This window comes from Lathamus discolor, chromosome 7 (assembly GCF_037157495.1).
Source record: "Lathamus discolor isolate bLatDis1 chromosome 7, bLatDis1.hap1, whole genome shotgun sequence".
Lineage (NCBI taxonomy): Eukaryota > Metazoa > Chordata > Aves > Psittaciformes > Psittacidae > Lathamus > Lathamus discolor.
In genome coordinates, this window is record NC_088890.1 from 16371374 (window position 1) to 16393792 (window position 22419).

Below are 22419 nucleotides of genomic sequence, written 5' to 3' on the forward strand. Positions count from 1 at the left end.
AGGATGGCTTTGTAATGGACTAGTCAATGGCTTTGTTCTTAGAGGGGTTGTTTTTAAATATCCATCCTCATGTCTCTAAGTTTCTCTACTCTGAATTAATTTTTTTTCCCTATTCTGCAGTGGGATTTTATATTTATTCATTTTCATGTTTATTTGTTCTTGTTCAAATAGACTTATTTTTGTGATAGTGATAGCAAGTAGGACTATACCAGCTTTAAGACCCTGTTAAAGCTGTGTCTTTTGTGCCAGGAGACCTGCAATGTACCATGAGTTGAATGTAAGGAGTTGGCAGTGCTTGTAGACAGGACAGATTTGGTAGAGGACTCCCAGTTCCTGGGAGATGACACAAGTGGCTGAGGAGTGGGGGCATGCGAAGGTAACGCTGGTAGGGATGTGGCAGGTGAATATGAGTCCCCAGAGATTTTGACTCCTTCCGTATCCTTAAGGGTTAGTTCCTGAGATGTACAGTTAAATACTTGGAAGTATGTAGAGTTACTGATTTAACAGATAACAGTATTTTAAATTTAATAATTTGATGTTTTGTGAAAACATCTGCAAAACCACTGTCCTCTAGTAAAGACTTTCTGTCTTGGTGTGCCATGTGTGCATGTGCGCCTTTCAGGTCTGAATCTGGCTAAGCATTCCATAAATATTACCTTGTTATTAGGAGATGTTATTTGCTAATAGCATCATCAAACTGTTGCCAGGAGGGCTTTATTTGCATGTGTCCTCTGTGCAGTCTGCTCTCCAAATACGAAATACTGCCATAAGCCACACAGGTTTGAGCATGTGGATTTACACCTTGTAACAGTGCTGTGGTATGTCTGAAGACAAGCACCCTCGCCAAGCAGGATAAATAATGATGCGACAATAGCAAAATATGTTTTTTCCTCTACCAGTGGCATGAGGTTGGCCTTGAGGTGCTGCTGCCCTATGGTACCCACATGGCCATGCCATGGGACAGCTGGATGAGGAGAGGTGGGTTGGGACTGGACATACTCAAAATTGCAGCATCCCAAAAGATTGTGGGAGGTGCCCTAGAAGTAAAGCTGGCAAGTCATGGATTTAGTGGGCTTGTGGAAAAGGGTGGGTACCTTCATGCGTATCCACACATACGCTGATGAATGTGAAGAAAATGCATGTAATACTTGTGTATGCACACACATATGTATCTATGGAAAAAGAACATGGCATTTTCTAATTACTTTCCTGTTCTGGTGTTTACCTTCTCAAATTCATGAAGTTTCAGAAACTTCATGTCTGTGTACATATTTGTTTAAATACTAACAGAAATTTTTCATCGAAGCATATGACTCCAGCAGCTCGAGCTGTAGGAAATATTCTTCTTTTAATGAGATTCAAAATAAAAATATAAGGACTGTTGACATGATTTCAACTACAAGGTAGATGGGTAATTGTCACACTAATTCTCAATCTCTTTGTTATTGTACTGTTTTGGCATGGCCATATGTATCTTACGACATAGTTAAATTTATATTTTTTGTAGTAATTAAATAGCATTTTATTAGCCTATATCTCCTTTATCACGTCTAAAATCAATTCTCATTTGAGAGGCTGAAAATAGACCGAGGCTGCAATTACCGAGGAATTGCTTAGCATCCTGACCAAAAATGGGTAATTGAGGCTAATACAATTTAACATCTTTAGAGCATCTAGAACTGAAATTCTTGTTAATGACAATAATATACTATGCCTCATTATGTTTTTTGCCAGTGCCAGTGGGTTAATAATGCCTGAGATGGTCTCTTGAAAACAGTGCTTTCTTAACATTAGCACTGAACATTAGAATTAGAAACGTGGCAATTTTCACTGTATTTGGTAGTTACCAAACTTGATTTATGGCAGGGATGTATTCCTGCAGTGTAAATTATTCTGTCGCATAAAGCTGGTATTGCATAGCTAATTTTTTTGCTAGTACGGTGACACTCTTGTTAACACAAATCATAATGATGAGCAGAAAAGTGAGGCAGGGACAAGGTAGGGTTTTCTCTTTGATGGTGCTCCTTATGCCTTCATAGGCTTGCCTCTCTTGCTGCAAATTATTCTGGTGTGTTTTCTTGTTCATTCTCCAGGCTGGAAAAGATCAAGTTCTATCTGTTTTTTTAGATAGAATTTGCCCTTTATTAGAAATTCCTTGCCAATGGATCATGCAGAATCAAGGGGATTGCTTTGTCACCACCAACCTCCCATCCCCTGCCCCACCAGCAGCACTAATGGCCATTAGCATTAATTATTTAAAGTTCCTTGTTTTGCACACAGAAAGCAATGATCAATGTGCAATGCTAGGTATATGATTGTGTACCCCCTGACTCCAGTACTTTACCCCTCGTCTTTCCAAGTGTCTGTTTCCTGTGGGACAGTCTTTGGATTTTATTCAGCAGGGTTTAAGCAGCGCTATTTAGAAAGCTTGGTGCTGTGTTTTTTGTCCAGGCAGGAACATTTTCTCTGTAAATGTTAACCTTGTGACACAGCCTGAAATGTTTCTTTGCTTGTGTTTTTATTCATCTCCCACTGATTTTCAACTGTTGTGCATTCTGGGCTGCAGACAACGTAATGGCTAAACCAAATGGGTGACCTTTTCACTTAGGGTGGCCTATGGTCCACAAAAATGTCCAGCAAAGACCGGAAGTGTTAAGCAGTCATAGGAAGTGAAGATCAAGACACAGTTGTTCTTTTCCTTCATGTGCAAAACCACTCCAAAACTGAAAAATCTTAAGCCCTAGCCACAGGTGTTATAAGCAACAGATAGGGTGACAGTCTGGCTTCTAGGCTGGCTCTTGGCAATTTCAAGTGCCTGTGTCCTGTGGGTTGTGCAAACTGGTACTGAATTATTCCAACTTCAGTTGAAATCCCACTGAAATATATACTCCTCTTTTTTCTTTGGCGGTAAAGTGAAGAGTGTTCATGTCAACTGGCCTCCATGTAACCAAGCTCTTCAGATGGGTTGCCTGGATGACTCCTACGGCGCCTAGACATAAGTCTTCCTTAAGACTCAGCTTTTGATCATTTTGATCCACTGTGCTTTAAATGCAGGGCTGTGGAATAGGACATGATGTGTCTGGTGTCAGTCTAGGTAATTTCTGAGCATTTGTGGCCTTCCGAGCTCTCACCACAGTCAGGCCCCGGCTATGGTATGGATTTGTAGTCACATTTTGCATTCTTCTTTATATGCTCAGTAAACCAGAATTTGTGTTGTGATTTTCCCATGTTACTTTGGGTGAATAAAGACAAAAGATATGAGAAACTGTTCCTGTAAAAACTGAGGACCACCACACATTTAGAAACAGCAACACTTGTGGTCACAGTTTTGTCCATGGACTCTTCCATGAGCTCATCATAGGTAGGTTTAGGGATCTTACAGCTTCCCAGCTCCAGAAGTTTTACCACACAGGACTGCAAAACTAACACAGGCCAAATAATGTGAAATAAGCTGGCTTGTGGCCTTGCTTCGTGGACCACATCGCTTACAACATAATAGAGTGTCACACAACAGAAATACTGCTGCTGATGGGTAATGGCGTTAAGAGTGCTGAAGTCATGGTACAAAACTTACTTAATGATTTGCATTTTTTCCCCCATGTTACAAAACGTAGTTGAGCAGATGGATGCAGCCAGCTGTACATAGAGCTTTAGGGAGTACTGGAGAGAAGAGAGAGAGGGTTTTTGTTAAGATAAATGTAATAATCTCTGTGATAATTAGTTTAATTTAGATCCCTGCGTCTGACTCATTTTTGACTAACCTTGTATGAAGCCTTTCTTGCCTTGCTGACGAGTCTGTGAATTTAGTTTGATTACAATCCCTTTTTTTGTGCTTGTGGATTGCTCACTGATCACTGATATTTTTCATTAAGCAGTTGTTTTATTACATTGTTATTTAGAGGGAGTAATTTGTGTTTTCTAATTAATTTAATTCCAGGCACATTTAGTAAGTAGCTACAATGAGTCCATTCAAGGGGGTTTTAAGTCATATTGACATTGTTTACCAGATGCACTCATTTGTTTTAAAGCTCTGTTAACTCTGTGGTGACAACAGCCCCATTTGGTTGCTTGACTTGTGCACCTCCCAAACCCCCTAAAATTAGAAGAGGCATTTCAAATACTAGTGAGAGATACCCATAAGCATTAAATCACAGAGGAATTATATTGCAAATGGTGTCAATATAAACTGTTACTCTGCCATTATTGGATTTGAGGGGAGAGCAGCAGAGAAGCCTTTTGGCTTCTCTTAGCCAGGGATGTGAATGCCACTAGTGTGACCACTAAACAATTAGACAATGCTAAAGAGATGCAAACTGGGTGTTAAGTCCATGTTTGGCCACTAAAAAACTTGCAGTGAGGCTTCAGGAGAAAAGAGGGCAGCCCGGAGGATGAGGGTACCAAACACGACATGGCACAAGCGATGGTCTAGGCAGGACATGTTAGTGTGATCAAAACCTGAATGTTGTAATTCATAGTCATCACCATCACAAATTCATACGTTTGGGCAATTGGTTTTGCCAGAAGCTTTTTGGAAAAGCTCAGTATTTTCTTCCTAGTGGTGCTCCGAGGATTTGGGAGTTATTCAAGCACTTCATGTTCGTGACTGTTAAATACTACATCCATTCCATCACCCGAGCATGAAAACTATGCATTATACCTATCATTTGGTCTCTTGGCCTGCTGCGTCAAGGAACTGGAGTTTTAAAACGAGACCCTAATTAGCTGAATAACTAACATTTCAATAGGAATACAAGCAGGTGCTTCCTCTGACCATAAGCCTGTCCCATGACAAGTTACCAACATTTGTTAACGTGTTCTGCAGTCACTTATTTTGGTAAAAAGTCAATTACTGCTTGTTCTGCAGCAAGGTCTGGCGCAGAGCAGTGACACTGTAATATTCATTGGCCTCTGAAGGACCCACCAAACAATGGCCTTGATGTGTTTTCCATTATTTTTCAACCGTTTTCCATCTCTTTTGCATTGGAACAGACAAAATTAATGACAAGCTTTGCAGGAAAGGTTTATTCAGTGTTTCGTACTTAGTCAATTTTAACATTTAAAGCTTGTGATGCAGAAAACTGAATTCTGGTACAATTTGAACCAACAGCCCAGCTGCAGCTCTTCTTTATGATTTGCAGAGAACATTCAGATTGCTGTAAAACGCTTTCTGGCTCATGGTGGGCTGTTAAGGGTGCGTGTGTGTATGGGGATCTGTTCTACCTATTGATTTAATAGGAAAGAGCATCTCTTGGAAAGGGAGAGTAAACGTGTGTGCATGCATGTGGAATGGGAGGAGATAAAGGGGGGGAGACTCACTATCTGTGTGTTTATCTCTGTGATAAATGATGCCTGTTAAAAATGGGACTTGCCATGAGTGTTTTTAGTGCTTTCCTCTTTAAGTGTATTATACAAACACAGTCACCGTCAGCAGAAATGAAGCTGCGGTCTTGATTGTGTAGTTCAAACAGTTTTGATGTTTCATTGTCCCTCAATCAGTCAGTGCCTGGAGGGGTATCGGCTGCCGGCTGGGAATGCAGAGCACAGATATTCCTTAAAAGCTGAAAATACTTCATTTAAAATACTCGTCACAGTTCGCATCCCAGTCTGTGAGCAGGCAGCAAAGTGAGCTCTGTTTACCATTTTTAATTGTGGATCTTCTCTATTCAGAGCTATTCCCATATTACCTTAAAATGAGCTGCTTCCTAGGCGGATTTGCAATTCACTTGCATCACTTATTTTAGTCTCTGTGCAAAAGTTGGGTTTTACACACCAAAATGCATAAGGTAGAAAACATAATGCGGCATAAATGCCACATAAATCACATCCTAAAGACAAAAGCAGATTTCAAATGTCTGAATTAGAGCACTTAATGTGGAGTGTAATCTGTGATTTGGTTTATGTTTGTTTTCTGGAGTGTCACACAGAGTTAATATGGGGAATTCCCTTGCCTCCAACTGTGGAGAAAAAGGGCATTTGCAAGATTCCCAGGAAAGAGCTTTCCGTGTGTTGTAAGTAAATCCCCTGGACATGCGTGTCCTCTGCTGCTGGGAATTGGGCTGTATGCAGAAGTAGTCAATAGAAATCCCACTTGAGTTCTTTTGCTCATCACAGAGCGAGTTAAGAGCCTGCTCCAAAAGGCAAAATTGTCCTTGAAAAAAAACCCTGGTGCCCTCCCAGTTGTTTCTTCCTTTGTATCAGCTGCAACCTGTGCAAGCCCCCCTTCTCCACCCTCCCTAGCATCCCCCCCTAAGGGTCAAGGCATTTGCAGTGCTGCTTTCAAGCCTCTCAGCTCTCTGAAATTGTAACTAATAGATAAAATCTCTGGCTTCAAAGATTTACACTTAGGATGGACAGGAAGGAAAACAGCATGTTTTGTCAGTAACTGTCATGTTTTTAGGGGTAAGAGCTTATTCCTCCTCATGCATTTGTTTCCCTTTGGCCAGCCTGCACCTCCTGGCTCAAGCCAAGGCACACTTCCCTTTCAAAAAATCCATTTTCTAGAGAAATACTTTTTAAATATCAACCTGCTTCCTCTGCACCACGGCGATTGGTCCGATACAGTCGCCAAGCCCTCGCGTCAAAAGGAAATAGCCTGGGCTTAATTGTAAGCTAAAGTCTCCCGTAATCCAGGGGAGCATTTGAGATTCTGCCCAAGCGCTGGGTTTCAGCGGCTGCTGAGGGCTGTGGGTTTCTCTCCTAGCCTTCCGGCTGCTGCAGCACAAGTCAGCATAGCTAATGCAGATAGAGCTCTCTCCCCCCCTGCTCCTGTCTCTCTCGCTCGCTCTGCCTGTGCTTTGATTCGATATGAACAGACTGGTAACTCCGATGCGAGAGCGAAAGCTGACATAACTCTGCAGATGGCTACGTTCGGATGATACACCTAGGGATTTTTCTTTCAGGGAAGGTAACGTTTCCATGCTAATGTTTATTTTTCCCTTGTTGCCATTTTTCAGGACTGCCGGTCCCAAAGAAGAGCCCAAAGTCGGTAAGCACTTTTCAGCTACTATTGTTGTCTGTTTGTCTGCTTTGAAGGAGAAAAGCATGAGTTGGGCTTGTTTTCTTTCCGGGTTTTGATTGTTTTAAGTTGCAACCGTGATTACCTTGCACGGCTCCTGCTGCATGGGGAGAGGAAAGAGGAAGGCAGCACGGAAGGGGGATTTGTACATAAAGCCTCAGGTTTACAGATCCTCTTTCTTGACAGATGAGCTTGTCCGTCATTTAACTTACCCCCAGAAGAAAAAAAAAAGCTATTGTTTCCTTTTGGAAAGATGGGGAGGCTCCACCTTCTTGCCTGATAGCAATTTCTGTCGGGTGCTTATAGGCACCAACCTTTTCCATTAACTCCCTGAGTTTTCTCAAGTACCCTTGATTGAATTATTAACAGAATGGGAAAGCATGTCCCTTGCCAAGAGAGACAGAGCATGGACAGAGCATGGTTATGGTTCCCAGGGAATACAGTTAGGTGTCCGGATGCTTGCTCTGGAGGCATTTTCACAGTGAGCAGGATTGTGCTGCAGATGTGAGATTCCTTATTTAAAAAAAGCCCCAAACCAACAGAACAGTGTATTCTCATCCCTCTGATCCTATTTCCATGTAGAGCTGTTACCTGGATGATACGTTAGCTAATAGCATGGAAGCTGTGATCTAAGGTATCATTAAAGCTCTGTGCATGATATTGTGGAAGAAATTAATGCGCTATTTGTATGCAAAGAAAGGAAATGGTTTATTTTTAAAGGAAATGCATTACTTAAAGCCTGAAAGTTTCCAGTTATCTGTTGAGAGGGAGGGGGGGAAAGAGAATTCTCTCTGAGAAGCTTTGGGGAAGCAGAGTGAGATCCTTGCTGTATTGCAAGTGTGAAACTTCACTGACAGTCACTTTCGGGTGCCAAAAACTGCAGCTGGGCACAACCCACCTCGCTGCGAACCTGGGCGAGAGGTTTATGCAGGGGCTGAGCAGACGGCTCCTGCTTTTAATACGAGTTCTCTGCTCATCCATAAGAAAGCCCTGAAATAATTAATGTGATTCTGATGGCTTAGGGCAGCGCTGATTAAATTCATGTGAGCCCAGGCCTCTACCATTGTCAGCTTGCATTAATGTTGAGAGGCAGAGCGCGGGGTGTGCTCCCTTCGCAAATCACAGACATGTCAGACCCTGCGCATTCGCTTCTGTCATACGTGGGGATTATTTCAGCCTTTGGTAGAACAGAAGCGAGTGTGTAAAACACACACGTGTCTGGCACCTTTCTTTTCTCTGCCTTCACTTTTTCTCTGGTTGGAGCAGGAGTAGTTGCACCCGATCCACACTCTGACTTCTGTCGTTAAACCAGCCCCGATCAATGACTCTCGGTTTGTTTCAAAGCGTGGAGGCTCCTGCTTTGCCACACTCACACTCGGCATCAGGTGAAGCGGGATCCTGCATGTCACACCTCTCTGGTTGTCAGCAATGCACCATGAAAGTCTGAGCAGCATCTAAATCCATGTCGGGATAATCCTGTCTTGGTGAACAAAGGGACTGCTTGCAAACAGGTGTAGCCTTGCAACAGCAGATTTCTCCCCTACAATTTACTTTGAGGAGCTAGTCGGCCTTGGGAAAGCAGCCCTATTCCCTTGCATGCCTCTCCTCAACCCCTCTCACCTTGCTCTACGGTCCCACCAGTAATTTTTACTACCTCCTTAGGCAGTGCTGTTGCCTCTAAAGTGCAGGATTCGCACAAAAGCAGAGCTTCTTACTCCCCGTGCTTGCACACCGGATCATTTGCATTGGCAATTAGCAGTGATGTTTTACACTGCCGCATTGTGCGGCAGCTTTAGTGACCAACTGCTCTTCAGAAGGGCGGAGTGTGTCAGAGTCCTTACAGCCACATCTTCATTTCCAGGCATCAGTGATAGGCACAGGTTGAACGTGGAAACCTGGAGCAAAGCACCTTGGGGCACTCATTTGCAGAGGAGGAAGCTGTCCTTGGGGCTGTCTAGGATGGATTTAACACTAGCGCTTGTGTGGGCAAGGCGATGGTCAAAGCATGAAAGCAGTGGTATTGCCAAAACCTACCTTCCTCAGTGTAGCTGAAGGGCTGCTGCTTGGCTCTGGGCAAGGGGAGCCTGACTCTCTTGGCCATGAAGACTCCATGAAAATGGCTGAGCTGTCCCCAGGGCTGCATGGGGACAGTCTGTTGTGGGACTTAGGATGAACGTGCTGCCCACTTCCCCCACTCCCTTTACCCAGTGCAGGGGTTCTGTTTTCCAGTATTCCTTGATTAGTCAATTTGCTGCAGTTAGAGGACAGTGTACGTCCAGGCCAGGAGCTGTTGGCCCAGTCTTAGCTTGTGCTCATTCTTTGTTTCTTCTGCTGCATCAGGAAAGATGCAAGCTCAGGTCTCCATCCTCTTCTGCTTTACTCAGCACAGTGATAAGCTCTCTTGTTACCTCATCTCCTTTCCCAGAGAGCGGACACATTCCCAATTTACTGCCAGCAGCTGTCTCTTTCTCAGACAAGCCCTATTTTTAGCTATCAGTCTCAATCCTGTATTCCCAAAAGGACAACCTTAGGCTGTTGGATTCCTCCCAGCGGAGAGGAGGTGGTTTAGCCCCTTGGAGGGGTTTGTTAGTGCTGGGGCTGTGACACAGTCTGGAAATACATTTTCTGCCTTGAGCTGTTTTCCTGGGCTGTATTTTTCATCTTCTAATGAGTTTTGCTCTTTTTCTTAGTTTTTAAGGAGAGTTCTTCAACCTTGGTGAAAGAGCCAAATTAGTAAATAAAGTTTACAGCCATACTTGGGACTGGGCACTTAAAAGTTTCTTCTTCTTCCCCACCAAGAACATGCTCACAGCAGCTCTCTGTGCTGCTTGTTTGTTTTCTATTTCTTATTGATTCTGTTTCAGATGAAAATGGATGATGTTTTTGCACTGCCCATCTGGGGATATACATTTTCAGTGTGCAAATGCTCTGGTACAGCAATTTCCCCTGCAATTATCCTGATAAAACATGGATGAAAACAAACTTTTTTTATCTAGTTGCTTGCATCAAAACATTCCACAAGGGGGCAAAGATTCCCATTTCCAGCTCCTTTTGTTGTCCCTGCCAGGACCAGTTTCTCCAAAATACTTTTAGAGTACAAAATCTGCAGCTAGATCATCAGAAAATGGGATCACTGCAGGGGGAAGAAAGTGCTAAGCTCTTCCAAATATTTGATCTTTTCTTTTGGGTGTAAATAAATACATTGTCAGCGTAGCTGAATTGTGGCCAAAAATGTAATTCTTGTGCACAGCCTGTCTCTGACAAGAGACTTGTCACATATTTTGGGTAAATAGGCAGCACTTGGGGCTCTGCCGATGTCTTATTTTTGTCAGGAGGAGAAATTGCTTCCACAGCATGAGTCTACAACACATCCCTCTTCATCTCAAGACCATTTTTCCCCCTACCTTGAAATGCAGTGGGAGGAAACCACAGCAACTCTTCCCCCTTGCAGTTTTATGCCTGGAGAATCCCGTGCCAAAAAGCTTTGGTGTCTTGTCTGTGCCGCAGGACATGGTCCCTGCCACCATCGCTTCTTCCGTGGCGGTTTGTCTCTGCCTGACACAGACATACACAGCTGCTGCTAATGCTTAGTGTCCCTTCTCTGCCTGCAGCCACCTCTCAGCTGTGTCATGGGCCTCGATTGTTTTAGCAGTCACTGTACAATGTAACATCCAATTACTCTTTCATTTAGCATCTACAGCAACTGATCTCCACTATGTGGGGTATCTGTAGCATTTTCCAGGCACTTGGAGACTTTTCTAAGCAGTTTTCCTTCTGTCTCCTTTTGAAACATAACAGCTTCAAGCTCTCCGGCTCACCACACCTTTGCTGTTTTCTTCCCTTCGTCTAATCGGAGGACAATGTAGTGCTCAGTGTAGGCTCACTCAACCGCTCTGCTGAGGGAGAAGCTGCCCTTCAGATGGACAAATGCAGTGCCTATGACTGCAAATGGGATTGCACAGTGGAGGGGAAGAAATCCTGGGAGGCTGAGGTGTGCCCAAACCCTGACTGCTGCTCCCCCTCTGCTGCAGCAATTGCCCCTGTGGCTGATGTTGGAGAGACACACTGATGTTCCTACTAACCCCAGCCAGTGGGGAAAGGGCAGCAGGAAAAAAACACCTTCCCAATACTGCATTTTCTTCATCTTAGGTTTTGCAGGGTGAGCACTGTGAAGTTTCACCAACAATGTAAGGAAGCTGGCACAGGGCATACATCTCAGACCTGGGGCTAGAGTAGGGCATGAGAAGGTCCAGCTTTCCCCTTATTCCTCAAGGCCAGGTTGGATGGGTCTTGAACACCCTGGTCTGGTGGAAGGTGTACCACCTGGGAAGGTGGTTGGAACTAGATGAGCTTTAACCATTCTGTGATTCTATGTTTATTTTGTCATGGCTGTAATACAGTATCAAGATGGCTGTTTTTAAACCCATCACCTCTATCTAAGCATGCAATCTGCTTAAGTGGACTCAAATTCGTCATCATGGTCTTTATTTCTAGCTGCTTTTGGTTAAGAGTCTTTCTGGAAAGCTATTTATTCTTACTAACATCTCTGGAGAAGACCATAGAATCTGGAGGGTCAGAGGTGGTTTTGCTGGCTTGAGTAGTTCACTGCCCCATGCTCTTGTAGCTACTGTCAGAAGTCAAAATGCTTCCACTGATCTTGCTTTACTTTGCACTGAAAAATATGATCAGCATCTCCGGATGAGGTCTGAACTGCTGGCTTTGCAGTTATCTGTCACCAGACTGCCCCCTGTTCTTCTTGCCCTGATTTAGCTGCATTCCTGCCTGTGGGTGAGCCAAGTGAGCTGAGCAGTCAGATGCAGATCCAGGAGCATCAGCTCCAAAGCTAGGAACAGGGCAGGAGATGGAGAAACCATCATTTCGTTGGCATCTGCTCAGTTCATGTCTTGGGACAGTGCCACCTTTCCATCAAGGCACAAACTTCTTCATTCAGGCAGTCCCTGCCACAGAGGGCAGGGCAGTCAGACCCAGCGAGTCATGATGATGATGATGATGATGATGATGTGTTGAAGCTGCTACATCACATGAAAATAAGTTTGGCCTAAACTTTTTTGGAATCATTTGGTGATGTGAAAGTTGATTAATCTTTTCTTGAATTAATTTAAGTACATATATTCATTATTTCCATGATTGTATTTTCCTTTATGTATGTTCCCCTCTTCAACTCCTAAATAGAGATGTTTCAGGCTTTCTGAAGGTATTATTATTTGTAAAAACAACTGTCCCTTTGAAGAAGTTTTCCCCTATTTCTTGCAAAAGGTCCACGTATTTGCAATGGCAACTCTAGTTTAATTAGAAGTGGTTTTGCTTGAGATACGCTGACACTTCCATTTGCAACCCAAATACGAATCGGAGCTCATAGTTTGTCCAAAATTTAGATCTTTCATGTCATCAAATGAGAGCACTTTTTAAAGTTCAAACTTTGCTTCTTTTTGAATCAAAGTTTTCAGAGAGTTCTCAACATTTCCCTAAGGGCTGAATAAAGCTTCACATTTTAGTCTCTTCTGTAAACCAGCTATTTCCAGTGAGATTGGCCTGAAGTTTCACAGGATACTTGTAGTTATTTTAGTAGTTTGGCCAAACAAACAGAACAATCCAGATGGCTGGACTGAGAGCTGTAAGATTTTTTTGTCTTTCTTTCTTTTATTTTCCTTTATTTTTAAGTTACAAAGGAGTGATTATCCACAGCAGAGATGTTTTAAAATGGCTTCATTTAAAAACTGAAGGGCCGCCTGTGAATTAGCTTCTTTTACCACTTAAAAAGTTAAAGATGTTTGAAATTGGTTCAGGTATTTGTAGTTGAAAGTCTGCAGCCGAGTAATCACAGCAGGTATGCTTTGTTCAGAATTGCTTGAAAGGACAAAAGCAATTTCACATTCTAGTCGATAGAGGTGTCATCTAAAAAAATGCTGTTTAGTGGATCAGCAGCTCAAAGGGTTTGCAAGGTCAAGGTTGTTTGGGCTGTTCTGTTTAAACCTAAGAATATGTGCAACTTAAACCAGAAAAGATTACTGTTAAGACTCAGAAAGTGGCACTTCTTTATGATGACTTTCTCCTCTGTCATTAATTTGGCCCTGCTTTGGTGGCACGCTGGCCACCTGAGGTTTTGTGTTCAGAACAGAGGAGGGTGTGCTTCAGCCCTCCTGTGCAGATCTGCTGTGTGTTTGCTGTTGACTTTTCTCCCTACCTCTGCTTGGGTTTCTATGGAGAAGTCCCTGGAAGCAGAGACTCCTGTTGCAATGGTTTCGGGCACCCCCTGCAAGCAGAAGGCTTCATATTTTTGTGAGAGGTTTCTTGGTACAAGTGGCTAACCACTTTTAACCAGGGAATTGTGGATGTTATAAAAGCAACCTCTAGGATGCTACTCTTCCAGGCATCCTTTTCATCACAGCAGCCCGGGGGTGTTCCAGTTCCCTGTGCCAGAGCAGGTGGGAGATTGGACTCAACCTTAGTGCCGACCCAAGGTCATCTCCAAAGGGCATTAAAGAGCATTTAGTGTACAGTTTGGGGAGCTCTTATTGGGGAAGGATTTGGCTGCATAGTGAGTAGTACAAATCCTGGCAACACAAATGTGGCTTGCACTTCATTCGAGCACACTGTTGTGAACTTGAGTTAAGAATTGTGTACCCTGCTTAGCTAGAGATTGAGCAGACAGAGCTCTTGACATACTGCTTTTGAATAAGCCTTGAATTTGGGCGGGCGTATTTTTTTCCTGTTTTAATATGCTCAATTAAAACAAGGAAATTAAACTACAAATAGATGTTTTCACGTTTGTGACTGTGTGCTGTAATCCTGTGGGTGCTCTGGGAAGCAGAGACATGGAAGTGGTACTCTGTTGTGCACTCAGTTGTGATGTGGAGGTTGCAAGGACCACAGAGGGAAAGTGATTTTGCATGGTAATGGCTGGGCTTGAATCTGTTTTGGAGGGACTCTTGGAGTTTGCACAGTGGAATCTGGTAGTTTTTTTGCAGTCTCAAGTTAGACCCAAATGTTACTTGAGTAGAACGGTTAGGGTTGGAAAGGATCTTAAGATCATCTAGTTCCAAGCCCCAAAGGTTGTTGAGGTTTTCTGCCTTAATGTAGGAAAAGAATAAGTGCACTGAAACTAGTAACCTATAATGAGATTTAGATTTGTTTTATGTGTGAGATAGGGAGCTGCATTATTTTTTTATGACAAATGATTTTGTTTTGCATATCTCTTTCTGTCAGTCTGACGAATCAGAATCTGTTATTAGGGAAATGTAACTTCACCCAGCATTAGCTGGTGGCAGCAAAACTGCGATTTAGGTATTACTTACGTGCATGCAAGAAACCCTGATCAAAGAAGGGAGAAAAATTGACGGAAAACACCCACTCAAGGACCAATAACTGTCTGTTCCCTCTCTTTCCACTCGCTTTCTCCCTTACAGCAGCCACTTGAAAGGAAAGACAGCCAAAACAGTTCTCAGCACAGTGTCTCCAGCCACCGCAGCGGGCACACCGCTTCCCCAGCGCACAGCACGCAGGTGCTGCCGGACTACGCCGCTGCCGAGGCGCCGGCTGCGGACCAACCCGACGGTGCTGGACAGAAAAAGCCAGATCCATTCAAAATCTGGGCCCAGTCCAGGAGCATGTATGAAAGCCGACGTGAGTATGAAGCAGGTGTGGTTGCTAAGGCTACGGCTCTGGCAGCCGCTCTCTCTATGTTTTGTTTTCGAAGAACTGAGTCCTTTAGGTTTATGTTGGAAAGAGAAGGCTTCAGTTTGTTAATTTGGTATCTTGTCTATGATAGCAACTTGATAGAGGGGCAGTTTCCTCTCTGATGAGGAATGAATTCAAATCATCTCTAGGAAGGATGAATACAAAAAAGCCCTTTAAAATTAAAGACCATCTTTTCCCATATTCTTTTCTATTTTGTTTTTAAATTAGGCTGAAGGAGAATTTCCAGGTTTGTTATCCAGATCCTGAACTCCGTTTTGAAGTTAAGAGTAGTTGTTTGATATCTTAGGAATTTCAGTAGGGAGAGGAAGTATTTAGTTTGCTGAAATTCGCATCAGATGCTTTCCAGCCTCACCCAGGGGAGGAGAAAATCCAGCTGAGCCATTTTACTCTGACCAGAGCAGACACTTTAACAGAACAGATATCAAATGCATATTGTAAGTGGCTTTTATGGCAATTAATAAGCAGCACACTTGGCTAATAGTTCAGCAGGGCTTTGACTCTGCTCCAAGACTATAAATATGTTTTCAGTTTCTTCTCTGCAAACAAAATAAACACACTGGCTTTGCTTTAATTGCGTTGCTGAAGATGATCACATCTGTAAAAGCCTCTTAATGAAAGAGAGTATTAGGTTCATTTTCAAAAGCAATAGTTACTTTAGTTACAGAAAAAGGAGCTTCAGAGTCTTGGTGCTGTAAGAATGACTTTATTGTGCTAACTGGAAATAGGTAAAACCAGTATGAAATTACCCCAGAATGAAAAATGGTAGGGCTGTGGGGTTTTTTTCTGACCAAATGAATCATTTTGTTATCTTATGTCCTGGAAAAAAATCAAATCATGAATCACAGTTTCTTGGCTGAAGATGCATCTCTTTGGATTGAATATCTCAGCAGTGCAGTTTGTAGGTGTCTCGGCTTCTGTGTGCTGCTGTCCTTCCCTTCGCAGGGATTAGGTGTACTGACCCTGTGGCTCTTGGGCCAAGTTGCGCTGATCTGCAGTGAAGTGCAGTGATGGAAGTTTCACCTGCATCTCATTGAAATAGGAAAAAAGGGGCAAAAGCTATGGGATGGTGACCCTTCAACCCTGCAGAGCTGTGGTCAGAGCTCCTTGTCCTTATGCCCAGGTGGACGAGGCTGAAGCTGTCTCATGGTACCAGCATTACTGCTTCACAGCTCAAGTGGTTCCCATAGGCATTGCCTCTGACCCCCTGCAGCTCCTTAGCTAATTTATAATTGGCTGTTTAACTCATACTAATTAGTCATTAGTATCAGCTTAGTAGCCTTAACTCCTGCCTGTCTTTCCCAATAAACCTGAGACTGAGCAGGAGAAATTGTGAAGTGCACACGCAGGTGGTTGCCCTTCTGTGTCCACCTCCAATACCATGTGCTACGTCCTTCATCTTTCCTCAATCGCTGCAGGTATTTTGTAGAGGCTTTATCCTTGTCTGTGACCAAAGCCCTTCCAGAGGCCTTTTAAGTGTCTCTTGACCTGCTGGTTTCCCACACCCCATCTCTCCCTGTGCCACAATCCTCTCTGCTTGGGCCTTTTGTTACACCGGGATCTGCTACGCCCCTTCAGCTTCCCTTTCTATGATCCAGCATCTCCAGAGTTGATCCCCACTATTGCTTCAGTTCTTATCTCCTGCCTGTTCTGCCAGATGACACCTGTTGGAGCATCAGTGCTTTTCTGTCCCCTTTTCATCACATTGCCGTTTCCTTGCCAGGAAGGTGTTTTCTGAGATTTCTTGGTTTCTCAGACCAGGTTTTGGAGTATGGCAGAAGCATGGTATGGCCGTGTCTCCTTGTTAAGTGTGTGCCACTAGAAGTGTCCAAAAGCCTGAGAATTTCTGATCCTAAGCTGGAGTGAAACACATTCTCTGAGGATTAACCTGCACTCTTACTTAGTGACATGGCTTTGCCGTGCCTAATGAAAGGTGAGGAAAGCAAGGAAAGACCTCGTCTAAGTGAAAAAGGCAATTGGATTTACTGTTTCCTGTCACAGTCTGATCACGAAGTGTGACTGGTGGTTTTATTTAGAGGTCAGTGGTCAGTTTCTCCTTTGTCACCTTTCATCCTTCTCACCAGTCTCATAAATGGAGACTGTATCACAGCTGAGACCGGGCACCTTTTCTGCCCTGGGAGCTTGGGGGGAGCCACCATGTTTCTTTCCCTGTGTTTGGTCTGCATGAAAATTGGGCAATTGGTGGCTGCTCTGAAACATAAATCATCCCATTGAGACTTGCCCAAGCACAGGCTCTGTGGCTCTCAGACCACTTGTAGGGAGCTCTGCTGACATGGAGTATCAGAGGGAGTGGGATGAAAAAAAAACATTTTCTGGACTTCCAATTTCACTGTCTGCTCCACATGTGCTGTTCTTCATGTCTCACCCAGCTGCAGTTCAGTTCAACTCCAGTCCCGCCTTTGGCTGGTGGTGATACAGTCATATCACTGCTTTCTTCTTTACTTGAGCACCCATTCCTTTTGGCTTTGGGACTAAAGTTAGCATCTCCTCTCCCATGACATCCATAGCTTTTAGTTCTGTGTGAGCAGAATTAAAGGAGTATTTAATGTACAGCAGGAGGATGCCACCCTAGTGCCAGTGTTGAAAATGGCTGGTGCATCCAGTAGATGAGGCTTTTGATGGGTCCTAGAAGCGCCCACTGCCTGAGGAGCCCCAGCTCAGGTCTTCCAGCTCTCTCTGCTGCCCAGTCCAGGGCTTGCTCTCCATTGATTCGTGACCTTCAATTTTAAACCTGAAAAGGATTATAAAACATTCTTAAGAGAGGCAGGGTTTTGAATCCCCAAATGAAATGAAAACCAGCAAGAACCCTTTGTGTTGAAATATATGATGGAATTAAAAAGAGAAAAAGACAGAATTTTAGCGCATTAGATCATCTTAAGTGTTTTATTTTGTTCCATTTTTTGGTGAAATTGTTGAGTATAAAGAGAACAGGCTGCAATTTTTCAAGTGCAGTTGACACAAGGAGATGAATTCATTAGCCCCAGCCCAGACAGCTTTTTTTATATTCATCTAAAAATAATATTATAAAGAGGGTTTTTTCAATATATGAATACATCTTCTGCAGGATGTTTCTTAAGAAGTACTGAATCTATAATGAACACCTATTGCCTTTAATTAATATCGTTCATTAACAGTAGTAATAATAATAATAATATAGACATGGAAAGCACAGGCAACATTTTCATTTTTTAGAATTGGTTAATTTTTTTCTTTGAATATTCTTTGGATCAGTACTTCATAAAAATAGACTATATTTGACTTAAGTGACTTGTCTCACTGAAGCCATTGGTAGAGCAGAATTTGGTTCAAAAGCACCAAATAACCCATAATTTTCTAAAAGTGTGTATTTTTTATTTACCAGGAGCATCTTAATGTCAGGAAGTATTCCCATTCCGCAGAGGAGAACCACAGACATTGCCCGTTCAGGGGAAGAGTAAAAAACTAGAAGAAAAATTAAGCTAGAATTAATAATGCAGAACTAAGCAATGGCTCCGTAGCTGTGTCTGGACTCTGGCTGAGTGGCAGCAGATGAGAACTGCAGCTTTATTCAACAAACACAGGCTAAAATTCCTTCACGTGCAGCTCTCCTGGATGAGGGGATCTGGCCTGCAAGGTGCTGAGTGCTTGGGCTCCTGTCCAAGGAAGCTGATTTTCAAGCTGTAAACCCAAAAGGACTTGGGTGCTTTAAGGCTAAGGCTGAGCTCAAATGCTCTGCTGCAATCTGGCCCAGAGTCGCAGTTCTTTGCTGGATTAAGACTTTTGAGAATACAGCTTTGGGTTAAGTAAATCTGAAAACAGATCATTTGGTGGCGATAACAAATGCGCTCCTTGCTGGTGCTGAGTTTTAGCTGCCTTAGCTCCTCTTTATGAGTAAGGCATTGCTGCTGGTGGTAGTTGCGTACATGAATCAGAGAGAAGGACAAAGGTTTAAAAACGGAAGCTGTTCCGAGAGCCAGGAATGACATACATAAAGAGCATTCAGTGAGAGAAACAGCTATTGAATAGTTTAGCTGAGAACCACAGTTGTGAAATCTCACACTGTGTTATTGAAAATGTATTTCTATAATATGTTTTTTATTTTTCAATGTATTATTAAACTTCCTTAAAGATTAACACAATCTGTTGTCAAATTTTTCGCATGTGGCCTGATTGCTTTGCAAAATACCGTATCCTACATATGGCCATCTGTCAAAACAGCAGTAACAAAATGAATTAATCTGAATTGCAGATGTGTTAATGAATCCCTTTGAAGGGCTTAAGTATTTAATTAAAAGTAAAGCAGAACATGATAGATAATTTTTAAAGCTTTTAAAATATTCTAAGTTATCATTAATATTTGAATTTTATTTTCAGGCACATAATTTATTTGCTAGGATTTTCTCTCCCCAGATCTAATTAAAATAATACAAAAAAGTCTTGACCCCAGCGTGTAGCACTCACTCACCAGCAACTCCATAGAATTAAAAATATTTGCACAATGATATCAAACATTAGATACTTTCTCCCTAAAATAGAAGAGAAAAATACTCTCAGGAAATTGCATCCGCCTTCTGATCAGGCTGACTTAAAAGATGATTGTAAAAGCCCCTTGGTAGGGTTATGTCCTTTTGTTGTATTAATAGGAGACAAACAGTTACAGTCATGCACTTGGGCACACAGATGTGTCCATGCCCTTGGAGGATGTCTTATTAAAAAGGGCCACAGGACTTGCAGCATGTTCCATGAGCAGCAGAGGCTGCGGAGCTGATGCGGAGCTGGTAGTGGGCAGACTGGTCTATGGCTCAGCTGAGGCATTGTGCCTTCCCCAAACCTCAGCAGCAGCACTTGGCTGTCTTGTTGAGAACATGCTGAAGACATCTTTTGAAAGTCTTCCATGCCACCAGAAGGGTAGGTTAGGAAAAGGACAAAAGGAAAAGACAGAAAAAATTGAATTCTCCTGTAGTGGGGTAGTTTAGAAAATGGCTTTCCTGCTAATACAGAACCTCATTGCATTTGTGGCTAAGTCACAGGGCTTTTCGCCACTGAAACTCGCCATCAGCTTCAGTGGGACTTCTCACTCCTAATTTCAGATTTGTCCTTACATACTTTGCTGAGTCTGGGCCTTAAAACTCTTATACTTTGCCAAGCTGTGAGTCACTGAAAGTGCTGCTGCCTCAAGTGAGCTAGGGACTGAAGCAAACTTATACTGGTTATTTTTTAATCCATCTTGTGTTGAAATTGATGTTGCACTGGGCAGATATTTTTTTTCATATAACATGTAAGATAATTGTTAAGGTTTTATATGAAAGTTTGATTAAAATGACCTCTAATTAAGCACTGTGTTCATTGTTCATCACATGTATTTAGAATTTAACATTAGAAAAAGATTTCAATTGGAAAATTGTGTCATGATGGTGAAAATCTTCTGTAGAAAAATATTTTAAGGTGCTCTGAGAAGAAAAAAGGTTTTCCAATATACCTGCATGCATGTGCATAAATGTATAAATACATATGTGTGTGTGTATTACATAGCCTCATGCACAGAGCCATGTGCAAATAGATGTTAGTATGTCGTAATCCTTAGGAGCTATACCTTAGCAGTTTATGCATGAAAGCTTAACATGAGCCGTACAATCAAAATGAATTGAATGAACTAACAAGAAAGCAGATACATTAAGCTTTGCAACACTGTAAAATTAATATTACAGCTATGTCACCTTCGCCTGCAACTGGACTGAGCAAGGGTGAGAGAGAGAGAGAAATCAATTCCACAAGTTTTGGAGAATGTAAGACTGTGCCGAGAATGTATCTGTGTCTTGTGATGTCTTGTTCTGGTGTCATTGCTGCTCTGTGGCGGGGGGCTCTTCATCACCAAGGGAGTCTGGCAGGGCCGCACGCCAAGGTTAGCCATGAAGGTGCAAAGTACTTGCTTTACTGTGTCCTGGCTAGCAGCGGATTTCATAGGCGGCAGTGGGGGGCTTATCGTGTTCCTGTTTTGTCCATGAGTTTTCCCAGTGGACTGTGGCACTCACCTCTCCTTCCATTCCTCCTCATGGCCACAGAAGAACTCTTCTTACCACTTTTGCAACACTCTCCAAATGGTCTGGTTTCATGCAGGATGAGCAGACTGGCAGGTTTTACTCACCTGGGCTATGCACATGAGAGTCAGACATACTTGAGATCAGTTCAAGGTGTAAAGATGCAATGAATGACTCCTGGAGGCCGTATTTTCATTTGCTTTCAATAAAGTTTCAGCAGCACCATGAAGTTTTCCCTTTAAGTAACAAATGTGGCTCCTCTGAAGCGTTACCAAATAATGGAGAACCTAAATTAATTCTCCAGTGTTGAGAGCCTCGGGGTCCCACCTCAGCCCTAAGTAGCATGGAGGTGGATGGGGTTTTCTGAGCTGTGTCGATGAATCACTGTACTGCAGAGCTGGTGCAAAAGGTGGTAAAAGGAGTTTGTTCGGTTTGTACTCGCCCTGTGTAAATGTGTGTTGTCTGTATGTTTGTTGTATCTGTGTTTCACCTCTCTGTGATCCTTCTGGTGGAAGCAGTGTTACATTAATGAACTCACTTCTTTGGGATAGACTTGTGTTGTTTTTGTTGCTTTGGTTTGACACCGCCGTTACACCTCGGCTTGCCATTCCCTCCAGCAGCTGTTAATTGGCTAGCTGGTACCCAAACCAGGAACATAAGGCATCATTCCGTGAAACTGGAGAGTTGACAAATGGAAAGGTTTTGAGAGATGCCAAGGAAATGGGCCCACGCTGAAGCTCTCTGCAGAAGCCATTTTACCTCTGACAGATCCAACACACACTATTAATTGGTTGGGGCCAGCCTTTGCCAAAAAAATCCTTCGAAGTGCTGGAGAAACACTTTGAATGTGTCTGCTCTTCACACTCCCCCTTGCTGAAGGCAGTGACAAACACCAATTAATTCGTTGTCTAAGTTTTGCTGTTGTGCCGCATGTCTGTATGGTGTTGATCTGCTTTCAGCCAGCTCGCCTGAACAGATGAAGCACGCAGGCTTCCAGCATGTTCATCGCCTGATTGTTCTGTACTTGCAGCTGAACAAAAATTAGCCTCTAGTTCAGTAAGGTGATGTGCATGGATCTAGCTTAGTTTATGAATGCAGTGTGAAAATATAGATAAAGCCAGTTTGAATGAAAATGTAAAGCAAACATCTGTGCCTTAGCATTCATCTGTTCTTTAAATTTTTAGTATTCCCAGGTCTTAAATTTGTATTATGGTTTAAACCTGTTGAGTCACTGAAGAGAGAGCGTCAGTGCTAACCAAAATCTCAACACTCAAAAACCGCAGATGACTAGATTCAAACCTTTGCACAACAGGCACCGGCAGTGTAAAATGCAGTTTGGACCCTGACTCAGTATGCTCACTGATGTCAGTGGAAAACAACGAGTTTATTGTCTCCTGTATACAGAAACCTAGATGATGTTTCATTAAACATGTTGCATCCCGTATCTGTGTTTGCACTTATTTACATTACATTCCTACTTTGGTTTCTTTGCTAAAAATGTAGACGACTGACTTGTAAAGGAGCAGCTTTTTTTATCATTAATTATAAGTGTTGGGAGGGGATCTTTACAAAGTTAGTCAATGTTACAGATCCTAACCAATAAATGTTAAATGAACCTGGCATTGTCTTCTGATATGATTTAATGTCAGC

The 22419-nt window shown here is 42.8% G+C and overlaps 1 protein-coding gene across 21 annotated transcripts in view; it reads left to right on the plus strand.

Moving 5' to 3' along the window:
• Positions 1 to 22419, plus strand: part of MAGI1 (membrane associated guanylate kinase, WW and PDZ domain containing 1) — a 343164-nt gene that overhangs the window by 298228 nt on the left and 22517 nt on the right. For 12 of the 21 annotated variants that reach the window (XM_065687804.1, XM_065687805.1, XM_065687784.1 and 9 more), the window contains 3 exons: positions 6954 to 6985; positions 14443 to 14659; positions 20440 to 20517. In XM_065687804.1, coding sequence (XP_065543876.1) covers positions 6954 to 6985; positions 14443 to 14659; positions 20440 to 20517 — 327 coding nt within the window. Of the gene's footprint in view, positions 1 to 6953; positions 6986 to 14442; positions 14675 to 20439; positions 20518 to 22419 lie in introns of all 21 variants that reach the window. The other 9 variants (XM_065687795.1, XM_065687796.1, XM_065687802.1 and 6 more) reach the window with 4 other exon arrangements.